This window comes from Ovis canadensis, chromosome 9 (assembly GCF_042477335.2).
Source record: "Ovis canadensis isolate MfBH-ARS-UI-01 breed Bighorn chromosome 9, ARS-UI_OviCan_v2, whole genome shotgun sequence".
Taxonomy (NCBI): domain Eukaryota; kingdom Metazoa; phylum Chordata; class Mammalia; order Artiodactyla; family Bovidae; genus Ovis; species Ovis canadensis.
The window spans coordinates 42,443,418-42,459,944 of NC_091253.1; the positions used below are offsets into that span (position 1 = coordinate 42,443,418).

At 39.5% G+C, this 16,527-nt stretch overlaps 1 protein-coding gene across 6 annotated transcripts in view; it reads right to left on the reverse strand.

Annotated features, from left to right (window-relative positions):
- Positions 1-16,527, reverse strand: part of SPIDR (scaffold protein involved in DNA repair) — a 283,040-nt gene that overhangs the window by 225,120 nt on the left and 41,393 nt on the right. For 4 of the 6 annotated variants that reach the window (XM_069599972.1, XM_069599975.1, XM_069599974.1 and 1 more), the window contains exons 4-5: positions 11,624-11,803; positions 8,056-8,219 (exon numbers count right to left, since the gene is read on the reverse strand). In XM_069599972.1, the coding sequence (XP_069456073.1) occupies positions 8,056-8,219; positions 11,624-11,803 (344 nt within the window). Of the gene's footprint in view, positions 1-3,426; positions 3,556-8,055; positions 8,220-11,623; positions 11,804-16,527 lie in introns of those variants that run through there. The other 2 variants (XM_069599977.1, XM_069599976.1) reach the window with 2 other exon arrangements.

Below are 16,527 nucleotides of genomic sequence, written 5' to 3' on the forward strand. Positions count from 1 at the left end.
AATAGGAAGTCACATCAAGAATCAATTAATCATATGTCCTAAAAGGCAACATTATGAACTGAAGCTATGATCTTTTGATTTCATCATGCTTTTCCTTCAAGTTGTATAACCATGCTATACTGCAGGGGATACACTAGTTAGAACCTCATTCTGCTTTACCAGCTATGTCTCGATCTCCTAATCTGCAAAATGGGGCTAATAACAACATCTACATAACATGATCAGCACTTACCAAAGTGTGTGGCATACAGCAATAACTCAGAGTTACTGTACTGTTATTAATGGTATCATTGCTATTACTATTATTGGCACTATAACAAAATGGACAGGACCACAGCTGTGAGCTATTTATCTTTTCTTTACTATTCTGTAGAAGTTCTCACTATATTCTGGATAAAAGTGTAAAGTGTCCTTTAAAAAATTTTTTAATACAATTAATGCATGTACATGGTTCAAAATTCAAAATAGCACAGAAAAAAGTTGCCTCAACGCAGAGATTCGTCAAAGCAGAGACAGTTCATGCAGATGTACATTCTTTACATTTTTCTACACAATTAGTGTATGTTTTTGTCATTTAACAAACTATTTTGAATATTTCATAAGCACACAGACTTAGATCCTTCTTCTACTTTAGAAAATGCTTTATCAATTTCACTGACATATGAAACTATTACCACAATCAAGATAAACATTTCCATCACCCCCAGAACTTTTCTCTTTGTCCCACTGTAATCCATCCATCTCCCCGCTCATTCCCAATAAACCACTGACCTGCTCTCTCACTAAAATCATTTGCATGTTTTAGAATTTTACATAAATAGAATTATATAGTATATATTCTTCCTCATTCATTTGAAGGACCTGAGGCTAAACTGTAATAGTCAAGTTACATGGACCTTGATTCTCAGGCTGTGTGGGGAACCACTGAAAGTATAAATAAGTAAATGATGAGGTCATAATGTTTATTAAGATGAATCTAACAAAAAGATAGGAGCTAAGAAATCAGTTATGAAGCAAGGAAACAAGACAGGCCACAGGTGAAGGGGCCCAATATAGGGAAGAAGTGGTAGGGATGCTGTGATTTCGAGGCCAATTCTGCGTGGCCTGACAATGAGTAGATTAAGGCTGAAAAAAGAAAATGAACTAGGACCACATAAAAAGGATGAGCCTGGGTTAGAAGGAAGAGACAGGACTTGGAACTCTGGACTCACAGCATGTTTAGGACATCCACACAAAGATGTCATCAGGCAGTCGGAAACCCACAAGGAATTCAGGATAGCAAGGGGGTCAGAAAAAGACTTAACAGTGAGCAGCTTGAAGATAATAAGGAAAATAATTGAGTCTTTGTTCCGATACCAGGAAGAGAAAGAAGGAAAAGAAGGCAGGAGTTAAGGCCACAGAGAACACGGCTATGATTAGGCAGAGCACAGTTTCCTCATCACAGGAACACCTCCCAGTGCCTGGTTGGAGCAATCCATTTTTTGAGTCACTTTTTAATAACATAATATGTCACACTTTAACATATATAACTACTAAAAAAAAAGTGTACTTGATGAGAAACTACAGAGAGAAATACTGAACTTTTTAGATACAATGAAAGCCATGAATTTCCCTTTTCTATCACCATAACTTTCAAAGTTCTTACGTGCATGTGCACACTTCTTCTGATATAAGAAAGCAATCGACGTGGATCCTGAGGCATTCAATCACCACCCAATACTTTCGTTGCAAGATTTCAGAGTGGCCTTGATTATTATATAAATAACCTGGTCACAGTCACATACCTTTAATAATACACTTTCCTGTCTGAAAATAGGGCACAACAGCACTGACTTCACAAGCTTGTTTTTAGGCTCAAATGAAAAATGTACTGCTACAAACTCCATGCTGAAACCTAATCCCCAATGTGATGGCACCTGGGAGCGAAGCCATGCTGTGTGGCCCTCATAAATGGGATTAATGCCCTTCCTGGAAGGTCCCAGGGAGACCTCCTAACCCCCTCCATCACAGAGGACACATGAGACGACAGCTAAGAACCAGGAAGTGAGCCTTCAACAGACACCATATTTGCTGGCTCCTAGATAGCAGAACTTCCAGCCTCCAAAACTGTCAGAATTCCTGTTTTATAAGCCACTTAGTCTATAATATTTTTGTTACAGCAGCTCAAACAGACTAATACATAAAGCAATTAGTACAATATAAGGCCCAGTAGATGGTCAATATACATGATCTGATTCTTCCTCTTCCTTGAGGGAAAAGCCAATGACTTTTCTGTCTTTTTTTATTATTATTATGAAATATATATATATATATATAGCAAAGAAAGAAATAAACTTCTCCAATAGTTCTACCACCCATAGACACACCGTTTACATTCTGGAAAACTATGGATGCCAGTCACTCACTTCTCATAAACTATACTTATTCAAGCGAAAAGTGAAACTGCTCAGTCGTGTCCGACTCTTTGCGACCCCATGGAATATAGCCTACCAGGCTCCTCAGTCCATGGAATTTTCCAGGCAAGAGTACTGGAGCGGGTTGCCATTTCCTTCTCCAGGGGATCTTCCCGATCCAGGGATCGAACCTGGGTCTCCAGCATTGCAGGCAGACACTTTACCGTCTGAGCCACCAGAGAAGCCCAGTTATTCAAGAGCTACCCTGAAAAGTCTGTGCTATACTGTAATTTGTAATTTTAACAAGGTGTGAATTTGAATTGCAAGCACTACAAGACCTGTGTGCACGAGCTTCTCAATTAGCTGAGTTAGTAAATCCCAGTCAACCAACTGCATCTCTACCATGCACCATTACAGTTCTTGTAACAGATGTGGTTATTTATACAACTTTCAAGGGATAAATATAACCTTAATTAACAAGAGTATTTCCCCCAAAAAAAGCCAAGAAAAAAATTTACACAGCATAATGTTTTCAAGTTTCATCCACCTTGTACCACGTATCAGAATTTCAATCCTTTTGAATGCTGAATAATAACCACTGTATATGAAATGGAATAGGATCCTGCCTCTCGCTTGTAGAAAAGCTTCACCTCCTAGGACCTCCCCAAGTTCCAAAGAAAAAATTTAATTAGAAAAGTAAGAAAATGGAGACACAAAGGAAAGCTGTCAAGCAACATGAAACAGTAATAGTTCAGCTACTAAATACAGTCAAGGACCTTCAATTCTTCTGCAGGGGACAGAGGTATTATCCTGAGCCATGTCCTTGAGTTGTTCTGCTGACACTGAAACCCCACCAGGTGGAATAAGTTAGCTGCACGCTGACCACAAGCACACAAGCCACAGACTGGATGTTGCCAGAAGTGGGATGATGGTGACTCCTGACTACTTCAGCACCAACCAAGCAGAAAAATGTCCACAAGCTGATCAGTCACCCTGATCACAAAATTAGCAACCCTGTCACTAAAAATTTTACCCTGAAAGCCACGGTGGAGTTTGGGTCTTTTGGACCCAAACTCATGCCTCCACGCTCAGCCCCAAACACTGGGGGTGCCATGCAACAAAGGCTGCACTTTCCCTCACCACAACTCGGTGTCAACAGACTGGCTTTACTACAACAGAGCAGACAGACCCAAGTTTAATTTCGTAACACATACACACACACACACACACACACACACACATATCTGTATCTATATACAAAAGCACACATATACATACACACACATTGAGAAATGGTATATTTCCTGCCATATCAGTAAACAAGGGGTGGCACAGTCATCACTGATTGCAGCCGCCACAGAAGGTGAGCTGGTGAGCCCTGAGGGAACTCAGGAAGGAAGTACCTATTGCCTAGCAGCCATCAGACTGCAGTCACCCCCCACACTGAGCCCTGAGGAAACTCGGGATGAGAAAACACAGGATACCGGCCCTAGACAGTTAAGATGCGTATCTAAGGAATGATTTAAGGGAACTCAGATTCTGGTATCTTCCCAAACACAGAAAAGCACTAAATTCCTTAACTTGAGATACCAGGTTTTCTTTAATTAACAATAACCTTTCGACGTTCAGACTACCTACCCTTTGTTGCATAATGTCTATATATTCTGACTACCCCTCCCCACTCAGCTCATTACAGCACTTTATTTCGGGGTTACTTGTGATGCTGCCTTCCAGGCCTGAAGTCCTAAAAATTCCCACCAAATAAAACATAACTCTCATCTTTTAGGTTGTGAATATTTTTTTTAGTACACAATATACATTTGTTGTTGTTCACTCACTAAGTCGTGTCCAACTCTTTTGCAACCCCATGGACTTAGCCCACCAGACTCCTCTGTCCATGGGATTTCCCAGGTAAAACTGTGGAATGGGTTCCATTTTCTTCTCCGGGGAATATTCCTGACCCAGGGATCTACCCGCGTCTACTTCCATTGGCAGCCGGATTCTTTACCAGGGAAGCCCAGACAATACACATACCCACACATTTTGTTTATTCCTTCACCTGATGGTAGATATTTGGGTTGCCTCCACCATTAGGACACTGTGAATAGTGCCACTATGAACATCAAGGTACAATTTCTGTTGAGACCCTGCTGTCAAATCTTTGGGGTCTATGTCCAGAAGCAAAATCACTAGGTCACATGGTAATTCTATTTTAACTTTTGAGAAACCAACAAACTGTCTTCCAGAGTGGCTACATCATTTGAAATTCACACCAATCATACCCAGGGGTTCCAATTTCTCCACATCCTCAACATTCATTTTCCCATTTATGGGTAACAGCTATCCTAATGGGTATACAGTAATATCTCACTACGGTTTTGATCAGCTAATGTCTAACGATTAGGAACATCTTTTCATGTTCCAGGTTGCCTGGAAAGAATCAAGAATATGACCATAATGGTATAATAGGAAATGGATTTATCCTCTTGCTTGAAATAACCAAAAGGAAAGAAATGAGACAAAATACTTGAAACAATGGCTTTCAAGACATGGGACATCAGGCAAGAAGAATACTAGCTCCTGAAAGATGGGAAACAAAGGAATGAGGCCTACAATTGCCCCAGTTTACCTTCCAGAAAGAATTTCCAAACTACACAGTGAGGAGGGGGAACTGAAGTGGAGACTACGCAGCTCCCTGAGTTGATGGGACAGGGTCGAGAGTCCATGGAGACAGAAGGAGCTCAAGTTCATAGGCCAGAGCACCAGAAAAGCCAGAGCTGCACAAAGAAACCCAAACATCCCCCTCAAGTAATCGGCAGAGTACTGATCAGCATGTGCACATAAAGAAACTCTACATCAGGGAACAATCCCTTGGGAGCGGAGAAGAACAGTGCCTAGAGTTCATACAGGGTCAGGAGACAGTGGCTGTTCCTGCTAACCCGGTGGAAAAACGGTAATTCAGGGCATTACAGAGAACACTTGGGAAGGTCCTGCTTCAGCACTAAGACCTAAGACTGAGTACTCCTCCAGACGCAGAGAAAAAACCATGAAGCAACACTTAAAACGATGAAACTGTTTCCAATAACTGTACCACAGAACAAAGGCCTCAGAGTATTCAAAGAAATTTTAAAAAATCTAGTACTCAACAACATAAAATTCAAAATATCTGGTATACACTCAAAAAGTTTCCAAGCAGGTAAAGAAGGAGAAAAATACAACTTAAAATGAAAAGAAGTATCAATCAATAGAAAAGACACAGAAATGACACAGATGATAGATTTACAGAAAAAGCCATTAAAACAGCTATTATAAACAGACTATTTATGCTGAAAATATTGATAAACGTATGATTGTGTTAAGGAGAGACATGGGCAATGTAAAACGACTCATATCAAACTTTCAGAGATGGCAAATGCACTGGATAGTATTAACAGCAGATTAGACATGATAGGAAAAAAGATTAAACTTGATATAGCAATAAAAACTGCTCAAAATGAAATGTGAGAAAAAATGGGCACAAGATCAATAAACCATGACATAAAATCAAGCAGCCTAATTAATACACAGATAATTGCAGTCACAGAAGGGAAGGAAAAGGGAAACCAGAAAGAAGAATAAAGTGCTGAATAAAAGCAAAAAACTCTTCAAATGTGATGAAAGCTTTGCACCCACTTGTGAGGAAGAGAGTTAACTCAGCAGACCTGAGACAGGTGCCCCGAGAGATCCTTGTTTGCAAGGCTGGTCTTTGCCAACCTCTGGGAACTAACTTGGATGTCAGGATGAGCCCACCATGCCCTAAATGATATCAGCATGAGCCCACCATGCCCTAAATGATAACAGTGGCTCCCTGTGCCTCACCTGTCCCAACTATGCGGCTTATGTTGAATACCCATTTTATTCCTGAAATCTGAAATTCTGGCACAAGCTAGGCAGACAGCACCCCTCAATAAAAACCCTGGGCTCAGAGTCACTGATGAGCCCCGCTGGTAGACACCAGTGCACATATGTTGTCAAAACTCCCTGCTGGAGCAATAAAGCATACCCTGTGTGACTCCCCTGAGGAAGACTCTTGAAGAGTGATGATTTTGCTTTTGTACGCTAAGTTCTGCATGTCTTCCTACCAAATCACCGAACCTAGAAGGGAGCTTGGGGATCCCAGACAACCACAGATGCAAAACCTTGACAAACTCCAAGCAGAAAACTACATCTAAGCACATCACAACCAAAACAGTTTAAAACAGGGAAGAGAAATCTTAAAACATCAAGAGTAAGAATAGCTGCTGGCTTCTTGATAGCAACTCTGGAACTAGAAGAAAAGGAAGCAATGCCTTCAAAATTCTCAAGAAAAATGATTTCAAACCAAAAATTCTATATAAAGTTTCAACCACAGGTCAAAGTGTAATGACTGCGTTTTCTGACATGACAAATTCCAAAAAATTATCTTCCATAAATCCTTCCTTGGAAGCTATTGGAAGATGTGCTCAATCAAAATGAGAGTAAAAACAAAGAAAGAGAAAGACATGGAATCCAGAATAAAGTTGCTCCATGCAGGAACAAGGTGAAGGGAATTCCCCAAAAGAGGGTGAAGGGCAATATAAAACTGGCAAGGTTCACAGAGCAGAAGGGACTCTCAGGTGACATCAGAAAGGCTAGGAGTTTGTGAAAAATAGTTCTCCACAAAAACAAAACTAATCAAATGCTGAATGAATAAATATGATACAGTATATAATCACAATGGAATATTACTTAGTCATAAAAAATGAAACAATGCCATTCGCAGCAACATGGACAGACCTAGAGATAATCACACTAAGGGAAGTAAGTCAGACAGAAACAAATATCATATGATACCACTTCTTTGTGGAATCTGAAATATGACACACATGAACAAATATACCAAACATAAACAGACTCACAGACATAGACAACAGTCCTGTGCTTGCCAAGGGGGAGGGGGAGGGGGAGGGATGGATTGGGAGTCAGGGATTAGCAGATGTAAACTAGCATGGTTAGAATGGATAAACAACAATGTCCTACTGTATATATAGCACAGGGAACTATTCAATATCCTGTGATAAACCATAATGGAAAAGAATATGAAAAAAGAATACATATATACACACACACATACATATATATAAAATTGAATCACTTTGCTGTAGAGCAGAAATTAACACAACATTGAAAATCAACCATACTTCAATAAAATATTTTTTAAATTTTCTAAAAACTTAATAGAATGCCTGCTATGTCTGAAAATCTTAATGAGAGAACTGAACAACAGTGAAAACTTAAGAGTTTTATTCATAAGTAAAACAATGCAACATAAACCCAAATAATTAACTCCATAAAAAAATGAAAAGCTGTAAAGGAAAATCACAATTAATAGTTGTCTTGCTATGAATATTATTATTCAGAATTGCACATTGCTGAATCTAATCTGACCAGACCACAAGACACGTGTCCTGAGGGAACAGAGGGATCCTGGGAAAGACCCATGTGTAACAGAGGTGAGAGCAGGTGAGAAGAGAACTCAGTATTTATCCACGTTTAAAAGCACATTACCAGCATACTATTTAGAGGAGCTGCAAACAAAACACCAAAGGTTGTGACTAACACATTCCATGAACGGAACGGAAAGTGGGAAACAATCCGTCCTCACCTTAGGAAGCTCAGGTGGCGTCTCTGCTGGTGTCAAAGAACGACTGCTTGCACCAGAAGCACAGTCAGATATTTCCAGCACACTTTCTCGGTCTTCAAATTCATCACGTTCACAAGCATCTTCCCTCTCACTGTCAATCTCCCAGTCAATAACCTGCAGGTCATCTACAAATACAATTTTAAAATATTCTTAAATTGTATTAAATCTATTTGTCCTCAGTAGTTTTAAAAGATCCATGTTGTTCAGCAATTTTAAAATATATTAAAAGGCAGAAGAAAGTATATTTCTACTTTTATCTATAAGCATCCCATTTGTCCCACCTGTGACTGCCACCTCAATTCTCAACTTCTATTAGTTGCTTTTCTGTTCGTCTGGAGTTTCTTTAGCATTACTGTTGATATGGAGAAAGTTTTAGTTTCTTGATAGAAGATCAAACCAGAAACAACATTCCCTGACGCCAAAGCCTAACCCAGAGCAAGGCCCTAACTCTCCTCAGTTCTGTGAAGGCTGAGACAGGTGCGGAAGCTGCAGAAGAAAAGTTTAAAGCTGGCAGAGACTGGTTTGCAAGGCTTAAGGAAAGAAGTCATTTCCGTGACAGAAAAGTGCAAGGTGAAACTGTGAGTGCAGATGTAAAAGCCTTACCCAGTCATGCAGGGATCAGGCAAAGAAAATTCATGAGGGTGGTTACACTAAACAACAGGTTTGCAACTCAGGTGACACAGCCTGCTACTGGAGGAAGAGGCCACCTAGGACTTTCATCAGTTCAGTTCAGACGCTCAGTCGTGTCCAACTCTTTGTAACCCCATGGACTGCAGCACACCAGGCTTCCCTGTCCATCACCAGCTCCTGGAGATTACTCAAACTCATGTCCATTGAGTTGGTGATGCCATCCAGCCACCTCATCCTCTGTCGTCCCCTTCTCCTCCTGCCCTCAATCTTTCCCAGCATCAGAGTCTTTTCAAATGAGTCAGCTCTTTGCATCAGGTGGCCAAAGTATTGAAGCTTCAGCTTCAGCATTAGTCCTTCCAATGAATATTTAGGACTGATTTCCTTTAGAATGGACTGGTTGGATCTCCTTGCTGTCCAGGGGACTCTCAAGAGTCTTCTCCAACACCACAGTTCAAAAGCATCAATTCTTCAGCACTCAGCTTTCTTTACAGTCCAACTTTCACAACCATACACGACCACTGGAAAAAGCACAGCCTTGACTAGACGAACCTTTGTTGGCAAAGTACTGTCTCTGCTTTTTAATATGCTATCTAGGTTGGTCATGACTTTTCTTCCAAGGAGCAAGCATCGTTTAATTTCATGACTGCAATCACCATCTGCAGTGATTTTGGAGCCCAAAAAAATAAAGTCTGTCACTGTTTCCACTGTTACCCATCTATTTGCCATGAAGTGATGGGACCAGATGCCATGATCTTAGTTTTCTGAATGTTGAGCTTTAAGCCAACTTTTTCACCTTCTTCTTTCACTTTCATCAAGAGGCTCTTTAGCTCTTTGCTTTCTGCCCTAACGGTAGCGTCATCTGCATATTTGAGGTTATTGATATTTCTCCTGGCAATCTTGTGCTTCCAGTTTGTGCTTCATCCAGCGCAGCGTTTCTTATGATGGACTCTGCATATAAGTTAAATAAGCAGGGTGACAATATACAGCCTTGACGTACTCCTTTCCCAATTTGGAACTAGTCTGTTGTTCCATGTCCAGTTCTAACTGTTGCTTCCTGACCTGCATACAGGTTTCTCAGGAGGCAGGTCAGGTGGTCTGGTATTCCCATCTCTTTCAGAATTTTCCACAGTTTGTTGTGATCCACATAGTTAAAAGCTTTGGCATAGTCAATAAAGCAGAAGTAGATGTTTTTCTGGAACTTTCTTGCTTTTTTTGATGATCCAACGGATGTTGGCAATTTGATCTTTCATAGATGAGCAGAAATCAGTGCTTGGCTGCACAGCTACACAGGACAGGCTGACTGCCTCGTTAGGGGCTAACATAGTTGGTGGGCTGAAGTTGAGCCAGTGTCCCCTATCATTCTGAAAATCCTAGGGTGCTTAAGAATGGAATGCTAAGTCTACTCTGCCTGTGCTCCAGTGACAGCACTGAGCGACAGCACATCTGTTACGACCCAGTTTGCTGAGTGTTGTAAGCCGACTGTTGAGACCTGCTCCTCAGAGAGATTCCCCTCAAAATATCAATATTCACCGACAATATCCCTGGTCACTCAAGAGTTCTGATGAAGATGTTGTACAACAGAATAAATGTTGTTTTCATGCTTGATAACACAGCATCCACTCTGCAGCCCATGGATCAAGGGATAATTTCAACCTTCAGGCCTTATGATTTAAGAATTCCACAAGGCTACAGCTGCCATCGACAGTGATTCTCTGATGGATCTGGGCAAAGTCCACTGAAAACTTTCTGGAGAGGAGTCAGCATTCTGGATGCCATTAAGAACATTCACGATTCATGTAAGGGAAAAGGTCAAAATACCCACAGTGACAGGAGTGATGAAGAAGTGGATTTGAAGCCTCACGGATGACTGTGAGGGGTTCAAGACCTCATGGGAGCAAGGGGCTGCAGGTGTGGTAGAAACAGCAAGAGAATTAGAAGTGAAGCTGTAGATGTGACTGAATTGCTCAAATCTCAGGATAAAATTCTAATAGGTGAGCAGGTGCTTCTAGTACATGAGGAAAGAAAGTGGTTTCTTGAGATGGAGTTGACTCCTGGTGAAGAGGCTGTGAAGACTGTTGAAATGGCAACAAAGGATGTAGAATATGACATAAACCTAGCTGAAAAAGCAGCAGCAAGGTCTGAGAGGACTGACTTCAATTCTGAAAGTTCTCCTGTGGGTAAAATGTTACCGAGCAGCACTGCATGCTTCAGAGGAATTGTTTATGAAAGGAACATGCCATTGATGTTGCAAACCTCACTGTGGCCTTATTTTAAGAAACTGCCACACCAACTCCAAGCTTCACTTGAGTAGCCATCAACAGTGAAGTAAGACCCTCCAGCAGCAAAAATATCAGACTGGCTAAATGAAGGCTCAGATGATACACAGAAGTTTTAAGCAATAAAGTGTTTTTAAATTAGGGTGTGTCTATCATTTGTTTAGACATAATACTAGTGCAACTTTAAACAGACTACAGTAGTATAAAAACATCACTTGTATACGCACTGCAAAACCAAAAAATTCACGTAACTTGTTTCACTGCAACATTCACTTTACTGTGTTGGTCTGGAGCCAAACCCAAATATCTCCAGATATTTTATACTTTATATTATATTATTTATACTTTATATATTATAATATTTTATATTATACTTTAGAGAACTGGCTCTGATCAATTTTAACATGTTCAAGCCTAAATTGTCAACTGCAAAAATAATCCCAGTAATACCGATCTCTGAAGGAGTTACTGTGAGAAATATTATGAGAAAATGTTTCTAAAAGATTGGGACTCAGTAATATCAAAATCAATGCTAAGTATTAGAAGAGAAGTATAAGTTATTTCTATTATTAAAACACAATCTATAATGGAAACTAAATTTCTTTTAAAAATTATCAATTTACCTTCACTGGCCCCATCTTCTGGACATAAAATGTTGCTGTTACAACACCTGCCTGTTCTAGAACGATATCTATTATCTCTGTGTGATTTAAAAGCTGTTTTATCTTCATCTGACAGATCACTTCCACTGGAACTCCACGTTATAGCTGCAAGCCCACTGGTACTCTTAAAGGCGGTAGGTTCTGCAAAAGAAAGAATAATTTTTTTAATGGCCAATTGATTATGATTATTGATCAATATGAGGTCTAATACATGATACTTTGCAAAAGGCACAAATATACAAAATTCTGTTGATAGTGAAAACAATGTCTTATTTCAAATCTTTCCAACTAAAGGTCTATGTGCAACCTGGCTAAATTAAATCCCAACTACAAGAAGAAAAAAAATAAAATCAAAGTCATAAAAGACAAGGAAAATGACTGGAGCACAAATGAAAACTCAAAAAATAACCTGAAATAATTATAAAACTATAACTTTGTAGAATCTTTCATCAAGCCTTAAGGGTAAAAAAAGTACCCCAAAAAACCACAGAAATCAATAATTATCTACAAAAGGAATGCTTCCGTGTGCTTCCTTTACTATACTAGGCGCCCTGGTAATAGCAGTTTGCTTAAAATGCTTAACGGCGAACTTTTAAATTTAATTAACCTTATTTTCAGATAATAGTTGGTTCATAGACAGTTGTCAGAAATAACCAGACAGCTCTGGTATGCTTCAAGCAGCTGTTCCAGGGGTGACATTCTGCAAACTACAGTACTACATCATAGCTGACAGTGATGCTGTCAAAACAGAGAACAACTCCATCACTGTGGGGATGTCTTGCACTGCCTTTTCAAAGCCATTAACAGAGCTCACCTCCCCACCTCAATTCCTATTTCCTAGCAATCACAAAGCAATTTTGCACTTCTCTGATTTTGTCATTTCAAGAATAACATATAAATGAGATCACCTACATCACCTTTTATCACTGGCTTTTTGAGCTTAGCACAATTACCTGGACATTCACCAGGCTGTTGTATGTACCAACAGTCACTTTTTTTTTTTTTTAAATTACTGAGTGCTGTTCTGCAGTGTGAATGAATCACATGTTTAATCAGTTACCCCTTGAAGGATGTCTGGGTTGTTTTCAGTTTGGGGCTATGACGACTGAAGCCACTATGAACACTACGTACAGGATTTCATGTGACTGTAATTTTCACTCTCCAGGATGTCTAAGGGTACGATTGTTGGACTGTATGGTAATTGCATGTGAAGCCTTATAAGGAACTGCCCAACTGTTTTCCAGAGTGGCCATGCCATTCTACAGTCCCACAGCACTGTGAGGGTGGTATAGTTTTTCCACATCACCAGCACGTGGCGTGCTCACTATTTTTACGTTGTCCATACTACAGACAGGAAATCTAGCAGGAATGGAGTGTCTCTATTGCAGTGGAACCAAAGTTCAACAGAAAATCTTACTGATATTAATCAGAAAAGAATAGATAAATAATAAAAATCAATTTTCCTATTCACATTGAGTGGATAATTGAGTTAAAATTCTAAAACCAAGGAAAAAACCCTTAACCACATTTCAATACACCATAAGAGATTAGATATTACAACTCAAGTTTTACAGAAGAGGAAACAGTATCAGAAGCTAAATGGCTTCATTAAATACATATTTATATAACACCTTCGATATAGTAAACCTTGAGGAAACCAAAAAAAAAAGAAAATTCCTGCCCTCGAGGAATGCAACATTAATTAACTATGAAAAGAAAAATCAAATACTGTATTAGAGATATGTCACAGAATATTGCGGACAACACAAAAAAGTGAATGCTCCACTTTATACTGATCAGGAAAGGAAGATTCACTGGCAAAATGGTGTCTAGAAAATCAACACTTACAAAGGCACAAAAACGTGAAATAATAGTGAACATTTACTGAACACTTACTTTGTGCCATGAAGATCTAGAATTACTAAAGTTGTCTATCCTTCAAAATATAAAATTAAACGTAAACTATTCAGAATAACCAAAGAACCCATATTGATTTAAAGAGCTAATAAAACTAAGCTGTGTACTTACTTACAAAAGACATTATCAATCTTTTTCATTATTATGCATCTGGAAAAGTAATCAAAAGGGAAAAGTGGAACACTCTATACACTGAATGTGTGAGTCCCCCAAAACTCACACATTGCAGCCTAATCTGTGTGTTGGCCTCTTCAGGAGGTAATCAGGTCATAAGGGTGAAGCCCTCAGGAATGCAATTAGCACCCTGTAAAATGAAGAGTAACTAAAGAGCCTCTTGATGAAGGTGGAAGAGGAGAGTGAAAAAGCTGGCTTAAAACTGAACGTTCAAAAAACTAAGATCACGGCATCTGGTCCCATCACTTCCTGGCAAACAGAAGGGGGAAAAGTGGAAGCAGTGACAGATTTTATTTTCTTGGGCTCCAAAATCACTGATAAAAGACACGTACTCCTCAGAAGGAAAGCTAAGACAAACCTACACAGCGTACTAAAAAGCAGAGATAACACTTTGCCGACAGAGGTCAGTATAGTCAAAGCTATGGTTTTCCAGGAGTCAGATACAGACACGAGAGTTGAACCAAAAAGAAGGCTGAGCGCTGAAGAATTAATGGTTTTGAACTGCGGTTCTGAAGAAGACTCTTGAGAGTCCCGTGGGCTGTAAAGACATCAAACCAGCCGATCCTGTAAGAAATCAACCCTGAATATTCCCTGGAAGGACTGAAGCTGAAGCTCCAATACTTTGGCTACCTGATGAGAAGAGCCAATCACTGGAAAAGACCCTGATGCTGGGAAAGATTGAGAGCAGACGGAGAAGGGGGCAATAGAGGTTGAGACGGTTGGACGGCATCACCGACTCAATGGACATGACTTTGAGCAAACTCTGGGACATAATGAAGGATAAGGAAGCCTGGTGTGCTGCAGTCCATGGGGTCGCAAAGAACTGGTCACGACTCAGCGAATGAACAAAAAATCCACTGATATGTTAAGTTCTAACCCCAGCATCTCAGAATGTAATCTTATTTGGAGACTGGGTCTTTAGGTAATCAAATTAAAGTGAGACGTTAGTGTGGGCCCCCATCTACTAGGACAGCTCTCCTTATATAAAGGAGAAATCTGGACACCTAACCACGCATGCAGAGAGGGAAGACCTAGGAAAGAGATACTTGGAAAAGAAACAGCCACCTGCAAGTCAAGGAAAGAAGCCAGGAGCACATTTCCTGGAAGGAACCAATCCTGCCAATATCTCACTTTGGAATTCTAGCCTCCAGAACTGTGAGAGAGAAAGTTCCTGTTGTTCAAAACATCCTGTCTGTAGCACTTCATTATGGCAGCCTTATTCTAACCCAAGTCACTTCGGAGAGAAAGATTAGCAACAGATGAGGGTCTCCCCGAAAGAAACCTATGGTTCAACAGGGAGAAAGACACATCAACAAATAACAATTTAAAAATTTACTGATGTCTTCCAAGGAGATTTCTGACCTCAACAAAAAACAGACTCTGAGAATATATTCTGCAGAATATTTCAAGAAAAATAAAATAATACACACTATTTTCTTTTTTATTACATGGTTGCATTTGCTTAGGAAACACATTTTTTCACATTTTTTTAAAAGTTCTTCCTTTTAAAGAAAATCACTATTTACATAGGTTCCAGCCTATTTTTATTTCAATTTTATCTTCTTCCACCTTCCACAAACCTTCTGGCAAGATCCTTTGCCAGCAAGCAAAGGATCACCTCTCTTACCCCTTCTCTTCTCCTCCATCTCCTCCCCCTTCCTTCTCTGGTTCTCAGTACCTTACAGGTAAGGAAATAGACATGGAGACAAGGAAATGGAGTCCCCCTCTTTTTTGCACACTTTGCCAAAGTATGTTCCCCTACTTTTGCTTCCCTGTTCTTAAAAAAATACTACTTCTACGTCCTAGAAATTTTATTAACAGCCTATCTTAAATTAAACTAACACTTTAAAAGTTACTATTTTTAAAATAAACCAGTTTCAGGGAATGCCTTGAGTTCCCTTTTCTATCAGTTTATATTTGGTAAATTATTAATAACACTTTCTTCTCTTAACAAGCTGCTTATGCTGTAAACAAATTAACTATACATGGATATATGCTTTTCCAGTCTATCAGAACATACTGGTCATTCCACAGAAAAGAAAGTATAGCAGAGTAGGTTTTAGGTTGAATATATACTGGCATGGAAAACCACCTCAAAAGATGCTTTTGAAATTAAATACAAGGCAGCAGCTTATTTAACATTTCTTTCTCTGTCCAAGTTAAATTTGATTATACCTTCAAATCTATCGTGTAAAAGAAAGTAAGAGTTGATCCTTCAACAACCCAGGCGTGAACTGCACGAGTCTACTTACACAGAAATATCTTCGTAAATATGTACTACTACAGTCCTACACAACCCACAGTAGGTTGAATCTGCTGATGCAGAATTGCAGATAGGGCTGATTGTGAAGTTAGCTCCGGGCGAATTTCTGACTGTGTGTAGGGTCAGCACAAAAGCCCCCCCATGCCAGTCATTCAAGGGAAAACTGTACTATCTTCTCCATACTTCATATTATGACAGCTTAGAAATTAGAATTAAATTGATCTTTGAAAATTACAACATTTGGCATTAATAACAGTAAAATTTAAATTCTATAGCACCATCAGAAGATTACAGTATTATTTTACTATACAGTATTTTAGAAATCAAAAAAATGAGGAGAATTTTATTTTTCAATTGCATAAAAGGAATCCCCTTAAAATAATAATACAGCTTAAAGTGTCAAATCTCTTATTCACAGAAAGTTTTTCACTCGGCAGGATGCTGAGCAGGCTCTCACCTCTCTGCCATCAAATGTAACAGCAACTGCTGCAGGTGTTGCCACTGTTCAGTC